Source organism: Marmota flaviventris, chromosome 13 (genome assembly GCF_047511675.1).
Source record: "Marmota flaviventris isolate mMarFla1 chromosome 13, mMarFla1.hap1, whole genome shotgun sequence".
Lineage (NCBI taxonomy): Eukaryota > Metazoa > Chordata > Mammalia > Rodentia > Sciuridae > Marmota > Marmota flaviventris.
In genome coordinates, this window is record NC_092510.1 from 1136485 (window position 1) to 1150450 (window position 13966).

General features: G+C 31.2%; 1 protein-coding gene across 1 annotated transcript in view; it reads left to right on the forward strand.

The window, feature by feature from the left end:
• Positions 1–13966, forward strand: part of LOC139701582 (ankyrin repeat domain-containing protein 26-like) — a 60231-nt gene that overhangs the window by 11994 nt on the left and 34271 nt on the right. Inside the window, exons 2-4 of the mRNA XM_071600681.1 lie at positions 7894–7966; positions 10545–10602; positions 10695–10795. Coding sequence (XP_071456782.1) covers positions 7894–7966; positions 10545–10602; positions 10695–10795 — 232 coding nt within the window. The remainder of the gene's footprint in view (positions 1–7893; positions 7967–10544; positions 10603–10694; positions 10796–13966) is intronic.

Consider the following 13966-nt stretch of genomic DNA (forward strand, 5'->3'; position numbering starts at 1 on the left):
GGCAAGAGATTAAAGGACCTGATTTGTTCAGCTCTCTATTTATCATTCAGTCGTGAATTTGGTCTTCTGGTGTTTTATTCATTTATGATCCAATAGATTGCAGAGTATTATCTCTACATTTTGTATTTGCTAAGAGTTCCATTGAGTACTAATAGAAGTAGTGAAAGTGGGCATCCCTGTCTCATTGCAGTTTTTAGAAGAAATTCTGTAGTTGTTTTCCCTTCATAATTATGTTGTCCTTGGGTGTGTCATGTATAGCTTTTACAATGTTGAGGTATGATTCCTTCATTCCTATTTTTTCTAGTGTTTAAAGCATGAATGGATGGGGAATTATGTAAAAAATAGATGCTGCATCTATTTTGATAATCAAGTGTTCTCATCTCTGTATCTATTTGTGTGATGAATTACATTTATTGATTTCCATTTGTTGAATCAGTGTTGCATTCCTGGGATGAAACCCAGTTGGTCATGTGCACTATTTTTTAAAATCTATTTTTGTATGAGATTTAGCAGTATTTTATTGAGGATTTTTGCATCTATGTTCATCAAGGATATTAGTCTGAATTTTTCTTTTCTTGATGTATCTTTGTCTGGACTTAGTATCAGTGTGAGATAGGCTTCATTTAATGAATTTGAAAATTCCCTCTTTTTCAATTTCATGAAATAATTTGAGGAGCATTGGTATTGGTTCTTCTTTAAAGGTTTGGTAGAAATTGGCTGAGCATCCATCTGGTGCTAGGCTTTTCTTTGTTGGTAGAGTCTTGATGACTTTTTTATTCTCATTTTTCTATATACTTCTGGTTAAATTTGGGTAGCTCATGTCTCCTGGAATTTACTGTTGTCTTTTAGATTTTCTAGCTTATTGGAGTATAGATTTGAAAAATATCTTCTATTTATGCTCTGTTTCAGTAGTATCTGTGCTGATATTTCCATTTTCTCCATAGGTTTTGGTACTTTTCATTTTTCTCTGATAGCTTGGTTAATTTTTATCAATTTTGTTCATTTAAAAAATTTTTGATTCATTTCTTTTTCAGTTTTTACATCTTGATTTTATCAATTTCATCTTTGATTTTTATTTTTTCCTTTATTTTGCTTATTTTAGTGTTTTTCTCTAGGTCCTTAAGATATAATGTTAGATTATTTCACTCAGTAACTTTCTATTCTTTTAATGTATGGGCTCAATGCTATAAACATTTCTGTTAGAACTGCCTTCATAGTGTCCCAAAGGTTTTTATATATTGTATCACTATTCTCATTTACATTTAATTTTTTAAATTTAAACTCTGATTTGTTCATCTATCTGTTCATTATTCAATAGTGAATTTAGTCTCCTAGTGTTAGTTTTTTTTTTTTTTTTTTTTTTAATTTTCATCTTGTTGATTTCTAGTTTTATTCCATTATGGTCTGACAGAGTTCAAGGTATTAGCTCTATTTTTGGTATTTGTGAAATGTTGCTTTATGTACTAAAATATGGTCTATTTTGGAAAATGTTCCCTGTGCATCTAAGAAGAAAATGTATTCAGTCATTGATGAGTAAAATATTCTGTGCATTTCTGTTAAGTCTAAATTATTTATTGTAATTTTAGTTCTATATTTAACTTTTGTTGGTATGATCTTTCTAGTGATGAGAGACACATCTTAAAGTTCCCAATATTACTGTGTTGTGATCTGTTTGATTCTCTATATTGAGAAGGAGCTCTTTGATTACTTAGATGCTTCATAGTTTGGAGCATATATATTTACCACTATTATTTCTTTCTGTTGTATTACTCTACTAAGCAGTATGAAAATGGAATTTTTTTATGTGTTCTGATGAACTTTTGCTCAGAGTCCATTATATCAGATATGAAAATAGATACACCTTGTTCATAAGATCCATGTGAATGATATGTTTTTCCCATCCTTTCACAGTTAGTCTGTGTATATATTTGCTAAGAGGTGAGTCTCTCGGAGACAGGCTATTGTTGGGTACTTTTTTTTCCAATTCAATCTGCCAGTGTATGTCTGTTGATGAATTGAGTCCAGTAACATTTAGTGTTATTATTGAGAGATGATTTATGTTTCCTGTTATTTTGGTTCATTTCTAGTTATCAAGTTGAAATAGATTCTACTTTGTTTAACTATTCTTTTAGTTTTAGTTTCTGTATGATTTATTTGCATATTTTATGTTTTCTTAATAAAATATTTATTGAGTGTGTTTTATAATGCCAGCTTTCTAGTTGTGATTTTTTTAACTTTGGTTTATTATGGATGTTATTATCTCATATTAAAATCTGATATAATTTAGTATTCTATGCAGAATCCGTTTTCTCTCAGAGCTTAGTATATATTATTTCAAGACCTCCTAGCTTTTAGGGTCTTTGAAAAATCAGCTGAGATCTGAATCGGTTTGCCTCTGAATATGACCAATCATTTTTCACTATCAGGTTTTAAAATTCGATTATAAGTAAAATTCTATACTTATTCTGTATGTTAGGCATTTTCATACTATTGTGGCTAGGAGTGTTGTAATTCTATATATTTGGAGTTGTATATACCTCCTGTGTTTGATTTTTCATTTCATTCTTAAGATTTTGGAAATTTTCAGTTATTTCATTGAAAAGATTGTTCATTTTTTGTTTTGGAATTCAATACCTTCATCTATCACAGTGAATCTTAAATTCGGCCTTTTCTTATTATCATATATATATATATATATATTTAAATTCTGTTCATGGTCTGGTAACATCCTTTCTCCATGATGAACTTTATTTTCAAGATTATGCACTACTTCTTTATTACCTGAATATTTGTCCTTTAAGTCATCTAGTGTATTGGTGATGATTTGCATTGCATTTTTAATTTGGTTTATTGATTTCGGAATTTTGAAATTTTCTGATTGATTTTTCTTTAGAACTTCTATTTCCTTATTGATATTTTACTTCTTGTGTCTTCTCTGTGATTTTACTTTTTACATTATCTTATATCTCATAGATCAGTTGAAATATAAACTTTCAAAATTCCTTCTCTGATATTTTCTTCACTGTGGTTTTTGTGGAATCTGCTTTTGAGTCATTCTGGTTTGTTTGGGATGCTTTGTTCCCTTGCTTGTTCATATTGTTTGTGTGTCTATTCATGTATCAAAATGGATCTCTAGCAACAGAACTTCTATTCTGTGCATTTCGAGTGATCCTGTAGATACCTTGTGGCTCACAGATTAGGGGGAGCCAAATAATTTCAACCAACTGTGCATAAAAAATATAGAACTAAATTGCATACTTAATTTTTATTTTCACACAAAGTTAGTTGGCACAATAAACAGAAATGTATCAATTTATATCAGTAATGACAGTAAGTAATCATGAGTTATATATTTCATAAAATAAAAGAATAGATGTTTTCTATAGCTTCAATTGTATTAATTGTTCCTTTAGCATTAATGGTGGTGTGTGGAGTTTTATAAACCAAGAGTTCTGGGAGAAATTAAAAATAGAGTACATTATGAAGAAAAAAAGCAATGGTGATAGAAAAGGATGAGCAGTTTCAAGATGTGAGTAGGGCAGAAGCAAAGTGATATACGATGTATTGTTTATGAGGAAGAAGGAAAAACAAGTAAAAGAAATAAAGAGTAAAGTGAGAATAATGGAATTTGACTGTTTGTAAGAGAAAAGAATTAGAAACAAAAACAACAGAGTAAGGAAAAATAACTATGTTTCAGAATAGTTCAAATGAGAAAGCATAAACAAATATGTACAAGAGTATGAATGTCCTTCATGTATCCATCAGTACACATAGAAAAAAAAAAACAGGATTGTTACTGAGAGTATGTGCTTGCTGTCTCTCCCAAAATGTCTTTCCATCTCTCAGTTTCCATTGTCCATGGGATGGTATGGGGAGCTGTGAAAGGTGCTGTCAGCTCCACCCCCAGGATATAGGTCATGCTAGGTTCTAAAATACGTTCTCAGGGGAGGCAGTGAGGTCCTGTCTTTGCCCCAGGTGTTTCATTTCATGGGGAGTTACTGGGCATAAATAAATCAGTGCACACCTAGGAATTTACTCTACTCTTATCCCCAGGGCTACATTCATGGGATAGGGAAGCCAGTCCTTTACCAGTTCTGTTTTTTCAGGGTACTGTTCTTTCTTACCTCCTTAGGTCTGCCCTCAAGCACCAAGGTCCATCACTCCTGCTCATTGAGATTTTAGAGCAACTGCCACTGGTCTTGGGCACAGCTATGTCAAGGGAGGAGAGGAGGACAGGCTCTCTTTGGCCTATCTGACTAGTATTACCCCCAGAGAAATACTGTCCATGCCAGAAATTCTCCTGTTTGCTAGGCTCAGTTTATGTTTTGTGGATGGTGTCTGCCAGATTTATATATTGGACTGAGCCCCAACACATGGATCTAAATTCCCAGTCTGAGTTGGTGCCATTGCAGTGCAGATGTTTAAATATATCTCCAGCTTCAACTCTCTGTACATTCCAGGCAGACTGGTGGTGACTTTCATGCCACAGTTTAATGAGTAGAATAGCTTGACCCTGTGGTCCCACATTCTGCATTCCAAGACTGTCTGCTGCACTTTTCATATATATAATTAGTTTTAGGTAGACACAGTATCTTTATTTTATTTTACATGGATTGAAACCAGTGCCTCATGCATGCTAGGCAAACACTCTACCACTGAGCCACAACCCTAGCCCCTTGTCTGCATCACTTTTCAGTCTTTTTTTGTCCTAATGTACTGATTTCCCCCAATCACATCAGATCCTAAGCTCCAGCTCTGTTTCTCATCTTTGTCTGATATACCCCAAATTCCCCAGTTTTCAAGGTCTCTGTCCAATATTGAGTATCAGTGGCATGCTTTATCTCCCACCTCACAGAGAAGCAGTTTTCTCACTCTCTGAGTCCCATATGGTGGAGCTGTGAGAAAATCCACTTCCTGCTAATTCACCATCATGTCTCCTCTTGTTTGACACTTATATATTTATACTACTTTATTTGACAATGATAAGGTTTTCTTTCATTTTTGCAACTTTTAGTAAGGATTATGATTATGGGACCAATGATTTACTTTTAAGTATCAAACTTTTATAATTCCTGTTGTTTCTTCCTTGCATTTGATAAGTACAAAGTGCGAAACATAGGAGTTGTAATGCATTCATTACTTACCTGTCATAAATACAATTAATATTAATTCTAAAAATTTCTCCGAGTATGGGTCTGGAGGAACATTTTATAACAAAACATCAGAGTCGTAAAATTTTATATTTTATATTTCTGTTTTTGATTAATTATATATTTTACTGTTTTATTTAATAGTGAAAGAAAGTCCTAAAGATGACTCATTAAGAAGGTATGAATTTATAGATTTTAAATAAAAAAAATGTCTATTAACTAAGAGGAGAGTGAAGGTAGAAGGATTTGTTGAGTATTCTATTGTGGGACAGACACTACATTCAGTTAACACTTGTTTCTTAAAGTTGTCTTATAAGAACTTTGAAAGTATCTGTGCTATTATAATCTGTTAATTACTAATAAAGAGCTGTCATTCATAGAGGTTGACTTTTGTCCCATATTTGTGTAATTAATAAGTTTCAGGCCTGTGTTTAGACTGTAGTCTTACCTGGCTGACAGCTCCATTGTGTTGTTCCACTGTACAGGTTGATACCAAGTGGGACCTATACAGGAAAAATCAATTTTATAATTTATTTCAATGTGCCTGACAAATGTATTCTAAATAACATATATATTCACATTTTAACTTTCAAATTGTGTATCATCAATTTAGAAAGTTAAAGGCAGTTGTGTGTTAATTCTGATTTATATTTTACCTGATAAGCCAGGTTATAGTCCAAGATTTTGTCCTGATATTGACAGTTCCACTAGTAATCAGGATTTTGTCTTAATATATCAAAAGCTTTTATGGAAAATCTCACAGAGCTTTGGCCTCATGGTTTCTAATAAACAAGAAGATCGGGCAAGTGCTGTAGAAAAATTATTTTACTGAAAGTTAAGAATAACATTATTTAGACAATGTTGTATTACTTATATTAATCCTTAGAGGACATTCTAATTTCTCTGCTTCCTGATTTTCCAGTTAGTTTCTCTTCAATTACTACCCCTAACAATTTTATGAAGACTTTTACTTTTATACTTTTTTCCCTTTTTTATGACTATAACCTTTTATTTAATTTCTATTTGTATTTTCTGTTTTGTTCTCTTTGTGTTTCTGTTTTATTTTGTCAATTGATTTTTTTTTCTTTTCACAGATCAAAAGTTTAGAAATTTCAGAATTTTAAGGAATTTTAGAGACCTTCTAGTCTTTCAGCATGTGTTCTACATGCCAGCCAAATGATAGTTTTGAGGATGTACCTGAAACTTAGATATATTAAAGGGAGTTTTCTGGGTATAAACAATGACAACAATGAGATTTAAACTCCAGTTTCTTAATTCTGAGCTCAGTACATTTTCTGGTTATCATTTTTAAGGTTATTTTTTTAAAATAATAGATTGAAGATTGACTATAGGAACCCAACTAAAGAGGACAAGACTAGAATTTTTAAGTGAACACAGTGGTAGAGGATCAAAATTTAACTAGTGAAGGAAAGGGCTATAAAAGTATTTACCCAGAGTAACAACACTGTGTTGGGTAGGAATAAGCATTTTAAAAAAGAGACCAAAATCTTAGGGTTTATGATTAGTTTGATGAGCCAAAACAGGAATGAAGGACACAGAATATTAAAAGCTCTCTATAAAGGCATATTAATATAAAATTTAGAGGAAGTCTTAATAGCTTGTATTTTGCCTGTGTTCATCTCTGCAGTGCAAGAATGGATTAGAGACTAGTGAAACAGACAGTGGGAATTGTTAGAATACATGATATCTGTGACACAAAACAGGTTTTCATTCACCTTCACTTTCTTTCCAAATTGCTCATGTCCTTAAAATGTACATGTAGTGCTGGGCAAAAGAGTGATTGGCAGGGAAAGTTATTACAAAGCTTCAGTTGAGTAGTTGGAAAGGTATTCAGACAGGCCAATGATTGAGACTCCATTTAGTTTAACCTTGTGTCAGGAATCTGAATATTCAAGGGATGTAGATTTCAATTTTAGAGACTGCCACTGAGTTTTGCAGATGAGTGACTGGGAAATGGATTCCCAGAGGAAGGAGGGTATTTACATAACAGCTAATGAAACAGAGGTACAAATATCAAGACTCTGCTTTTCTGGCAGTCTTCCCCCCTGGGTGTCTGAGTGCTTGTAAAGGTTTTAAAAGGCTTGCTAGTTTATGAGGACCTGAATAAAGTGAGACCTATATAGGAAAAATCAATTTTATAATTTATTTCAATGTTTCTGACAAAGGTATTCTGAATAACATATATATTCACTTTTTAACTTTCAATATTTTTTAAAGTTCCAGAGAACTCTGTGCATTATTTGTGGGTAGAGGGAATAAATAGTGTATTATTATTGGTGATTTCCATGCTGAAGAACAACATTGCTTAGTATTTGACTCCTGGATATTCACGAGAGGAACTGTGCCTCTTGGTATCTTGTCTTGTGTTACCAGAGGTTTGTTTCAGTTCACGTGAAAAAAAAATGTCAGCCATTAATTGGGTTTTAAATTCAGCCTTCAAGACAGGCAATTTGCAAGAACAAATTCTTATCTGTTTCTGCTCATGTATTGGCTATTGATCTGAATTGGAATTAAGAGTGCCTTAATATCTATTTGAATATTTTATAGATTCACAGCAGTAGAGTCAGAAAGAGGTGAACACAAGCTATTTTTTTAATCGGAGGTCATATTTTAATTATATCAATCAAGAAACACCATTTAATAAGTTATACCTTAAATTAAACAGAGTTTATTTTAAAAAGAAAACTATTCACCATTTTTGTTATACATTTTTGCTTTAAAGATCTATCAAAAAATCACACTCAGGTGATTCCTTGTTTGCAATGGTTGGGGGCAGCTATGAAGCTCATATTAAGGTAAAGTGATCTTTTGTAAAAAACCTCATGTTCTTGCTCTGAATTTTGTGTTTTAAGATGCTAATGCTGAAAATTTAGCTATATTTTTTCTTCTATTTTATATGAATATTTGCTAAGAATCAATTTTAAAGAATTATGTTGATTTTTTTTTTAAAAAATGCTTTTTATATCACTGTTCTCTCAAGTACTTGTGGATCGTGGAGGCTGGAAGTAACAATGGGCTGTGAAATACATAGTGCAAGAAAAATTGCATTAGAAACAGCTCTCTAACTGTAGAGGAAATATAATATTTATTCAAGGATTTTTTGTATCAGTTTTCATTACTGTGGTTTTTAAATCATTCTTACATGACTTACAATACTCATGCCTAAATTAATTTTTATAGAATTGTGGAATTTCCCTGGTGCCTTTAGTTTGGAATATATAATATATATTGCACATAATTTTTCTTTTTTTACTTGGACCCTTGATATTTTGGTATCATAGCAATTGAGGAACCTATATTCTCTATTTCATTCCATGGCTCCATATTTATACTAAAGTAATATTGGGAATTATGGCAACCCAGAAATCTAGAATCTGTATCTTAATACTTGTATTAAAATGGCTTGCATATCCATACTTTGAGTCTTTCCACTAAAAGTGACAGTAATTAAAAAAAAAAAAAAACTATAAGTAAATAGCAGAAAGATTAGAAGAACAGAAGGAGGTACTAGGTCCTGAATTAGAACAAATTATATTCTATGCTTTTATAATTATATTCTGGTATATAACTTATATTTTGATGTATAACTGAAAAGAACCAATAAAAATTCTAAAGAAATGTGAGGTAATGAAATTTTCTAAAAATTTACTCTTCATCTAATCAATGAATAAATGGTGTGTGCAAAGTAATAACCAGTTCTGGAAGCAGAAACACTCAATAATTGTATGGTAATACTTTAGTTTCAAAATTGTTGTTTTTCCATTATAGTTTCTTAAAATATATAAATTCTATGTCAAATTTTGAAATTTCAAATTTTAGATGCTTCTGTATTTACTTATTTTAATGTTTACTGTAAAACACTACTATTTTTATGAACTATTCCAGGTTAGGAAATATATTTGCAAATATCCTGGAGAAGCTAAAAATAAGGTTAAATGTAAGCCATATCTTTTGTTTTTGAAATTACTTTAATTTTATTTCAGTTATGAAGAGCTAAACATTATGTGAGTAACAAGGGTGTAATTTTTAACTGGGAGATAAAAGTATAGAGTTATCATTCTGTGTTCTATTTAAAATGCTACTTTGGTATTATTTATAACTCAACTGAGCTCATTTGGCCTGGAGAAATGCACCATTTCTAAAAGCTGGTGTTATATACAGTGTTGAACATGAGTAAATGTGGATAAAATAAATATCTACTTGCTGAAATGTCCTAAGTAGTATAATATGCATGATATAACTAGTAATTAGGTCTACTGAATTAAAAAAAAATATATGCTTTAAGTTTGCCTTCTCTTTTAATATATGGGATGTAAAAGTTTTGAGTATCTCAAATTGGTGCCATAAAGGAAGAATAAACAAGTTAGAGTAATGTCATAAATATGTTAGTAGGAACAAGAATATCCTCCAAGCCTTCTCCAAACTTGAGTTTAGATTTGAACTTCAGATGAAAATTTGCTAGTTTCTTCCTTCTTGCTTGTCTTTTAAAAAATGACTTACTCCACTGTCTTTTGTTACCTATGTCAAGCAAACCTGAAATTACTTTAATTTTGTGGCAGCAGCACCTGGTTTATTAAGAAATATTTTATTGTTTTATATCTTATTGTTTTGTTAATTTAATTATATGAAGGTAATGGAATAAAAAGAACATGTTTCCCTTTCTAAAACAATGACTTACTCTAATACTTAATATTTCCCTGCAGAAAACATCTCTTCAGTGTCTATTCATTGTTTCATCTCTGTCATTGTGGTTTGGTTATTGAGTCATTGTTTCTATTTAGCAGCTCTGTGTGGTTATTATTCATTGATATAACCCCCACAAGATGGTTTTTGTCATTTATCTTTTTTTGGAAGCAGCAAAATTTGTATAATTACTTATCTTTAGCTATTTAACACATAAGATGGACAAAACTTATACTGTTTATGAATCCAATCAATCTTCTTTAATAGGTAACTCTAAAAGCTCATGTCTTATGAGCTTTCCCCTCAAGAGGTAATTCATGCCAATATAAATCATAAAAACACATTAAAATATCACATATAATTTCTCATATTGTTAGTCTTTTTCAAATGTAGTCTAAGTAAAGATGGCTACAATTTTTTTTTTCTACATCATTCAGCTTAAGAAAATAGTATAATGGATTTCAGCATTTGTGTAAAAATCAATTTTAGACAAGGGGAGTGACATTTTGGGGATCTCTCTGTCATGGCTCCTAATCCTTATCCCATTAGAAATTATAGCTTACTAAGTGAGAGAATTGTAGTTTGAATATACATCAGAATGCTTATTCTGTTGTACCCTACAGTAGTGAAGAACAATAATTATTTTGTCATCTTTGGTTCTTATTATCCCTTAATTTTTTTTCTTCCTAGAACATCCCAGAAAAAGGAGGAGAATTAATTGAAGCTTCCAGACAATCCATGAAGGATGGTAAGCTATGTGAAGACTGCCTGAAATTGTGCTGCTTAATGACTTTAAATTACAGAATTTTTATATACTCTTTATTTTGTTTTTATTGTCAGAAGTAAAATATGACACTGGGAACCAAAAGAGTGGAAATTTACCTGATAACAGTAAACCTGCCAGTCGAAAGAAGGAAGTACTTGAAACCACACTTGTGCAGGCAATCAGAATAAAGAATGATTGTCCTTAAATTCCATCACCTGACTCAAAGGTAATGGGTTAAAAATCTTTCCATTTTTTAAACATATCATCTTCCAGGAAGAAAAAACATGCTAGAAAGAAATAAGGCTACAAGGTTAGAGTAGAAAACAAGGAGAGCAACAGGTGAGGTATATGTATAGAATTAACATTGCCAGAAAGTGGTGGGAATAAACAGTTCTTCAGTGTGCCCTTATGGAAGGAAATAAATAGAAAAGAAGGGAAAAGAACAGCTTTATGAATATAAAGCTGATAAAAGTGGATGCATACAAAGAATTCATTTATGAAGGGAAAGTCAAGTGTCCAGATTGAATAAGAGAGTCAAGATGGCTGATACTTAGAATAAGAAATATTGAAATTAAAAAGAGCAGCAACTCAATATTAGGGCAAACATAGGAATGTTAGGGGAAGTACATGCTGGACAATAGAATAATGTGTTATATTTGTCTATTACTTACTCTTGACATCCTCGAATGACTAGGAGGCAGGGTGTGGGATTACAATCACAATCATTTGTGATTATAATGAATAGAAAAATAAGCAAATAAATGTGGCATATTTTAGCTGCTTAAGAAATCATTCTTTTCTTTGCTTCTGTTCCTATTAAAGCTTCAAGTAATTTATATTTAGTAACAATTAATATAGACTTAATATGTTGATGGTCAGTGCTTGTTGGATTATATCAAAATGGATTATATTGTCACCTATAACTAAAAAGTAATCAATAAAATAAATATATATGCATATATAAATAGTACTGCTATTAAAAAAATAAAATCCAAACAAACGAGTAATAGTGGTAATGAACATGATAAATGAAAAATAAATGAACTTCTAAAAATTAAAAAAGATAATCAGTTTTTAAAAAATGATACACATTAATTATACAGAATTTTCACAGTGGCATATTTTTACATACATATAGATCAAATATACTCCCCTAATGCTATCTTTAACATTTTTTTCTCCATACTCCCAAATTTATGTATGCTAATGGATAAAATTTATTATTCATCTAGTTTTATGTTGAACATTTCCACCTCTAGTTTTCCATGTGAGATCAATAAATGATACTTGTTTCCTGAGTCTGGCTTATATTATTTAACATTATGCTTCCCTGTTTCATTCATTTTCCTAAAATTAACTTAGTTTTGTTGTTCTCTATGCATAGAAATCTTCCTTGTGTATATATACCACATTTTCTTTATCCATTCTTTTATTAACTAGCATCTAGCCTGATTCTATAACTTTCCTATTATTAATAGTGTCATGGCAAAGATGGGCATATGTATATCTCTAAAATAAGCTGACTTTAATATTTTCTGGTAAGTACTGAGTAGTGTATTTGAATAATAAAGTAGTTCTATGTTCAGTTTTTGAGTAGCCTTCATATGAATTTCCATAGTGATATAGTAATTTATGTTCCTGCCATTCACATGTAAGAGATTTTTCTCCTCATCTTCCCAGTATTATTTGCCTTCTTCTTAATGATTGCTTTTTTGAATGGTGGAAAATGGGAGCTTGATGTTGTTTTGATTTGCATATTCCCGATTGATAAAGATGTTATGTTTTTTTTTTTTTTCCCTGAAATGTTGGCCATTTGTATCTCTTATTTTGAGAACTAGCTGTGCATTTGCTCATTTATTGAAAAGGTTTTTGTTTTTCTGGTGTTAAGATATTTGCATTAATATTTTTAGGATATTAATCCTCTGTCAGAAGAATAGCTGGCAAAGCTTTTCTCCATTTCTGGAGGCTACCACTTCTTACTGTTTTGTGTTTCACTTACTATGCAGGAATTTTTCAGTTTGATGCACCCTCTCTTATACATTGTTGCTCTTATTTTCTGAGCTGTAGGGGGATCTATTCAGGAAGTTATTGCCTACATACTGACGTGTTTTCCATATATTTTCTTCTAGTATTTGTAAACCTTCTAGTCTGGTACATATGTCTTTAGTCCTTTCTGAATAAACTCTTGTACAGTGTTAGAAAATAGGCATCTAGGTTTTTTTTTTCTTTTACATACGGATATCTAGTTTTTCCAACACTATTTCTAAAATGTTGTTTGTCTTTTCTCCAAAATATGTTTTTGGTGTCTTTGCCTAGTATCACATGACTGTACCTGTGTGGGTTTGCTCTCTGACTTCTCTTCTATCTATTGGTCTATGGGTCTTTCTTTACACCAGGACCATGGTTTTTATTACTACGGCTCTGTTTTATATTTTGAAATTGGGCATTGTGGTTTATCCATTGTTTCTCTTATGATCAGTATCACTTTGTCTAAGTATTTTTTGTTGGTTTGTTTTTCTTCCATACAGATTTAGAAGTTGTTATTTTCCCCCATTTCTGCAAACAATACCATTTGAATTTGAATGGGAATACATGGAATCTATAATTCATTTATGGTACTATGGCCACTTTCACAATATTAATTCTGCTTCTCTATGAACATAGCAGATATTTTTACTTCCTATTGTTTTCTTATTTTTTTTTCTTCAATCTGTAATTTTTCTTGAAGAGGTCATTCACTTTCTTGTTTAGTGTTATTCCTAGCTATTTTTAAAGTTATTTGAATGAGCTATTACTCTTGCTTTATTCTCTCTAGGTTTGCTATGGTATATAGACAAACAGTTTATTTTTATATGTTTATTTTGTATCCAGTTACTCTGATGAATTCATTCATCAAAGTAGAATTTTCATAGTATATTATTTATGTTCTTCTAAGAATAGGACTAAATCATTTGCATATAGAAATAATTTAACATTTTAACATTCCTATTTGAATCCCATTTATTTCTTTCTATTTTTCTAAAATTTTAAGTACTGTGATTAGTGAGATTGGTGGCAATGAACATCCTTGTGTATTTCCTGATTTTATAGAAAATGTTCTTCTTCATTTTACTATTGGCTTTGGGTTTGATATACTTGGTCTTTATTATCTTTTAATAAAATTCTCCTATTTCTAATCTCTCAGGGCTTTCTCATGAGGGCCATTGAATTTGTCAAAGGCTTTTCCTGCAGCTTCTTAAAAGATCATGTAATTTTGCTCTTGATTCTATATGTGATGTATTAGTTTTATTGATTTGCATGTATTGAATCATCCTGGATCAAAATCAGCTTTTATGGATTTTTTTTG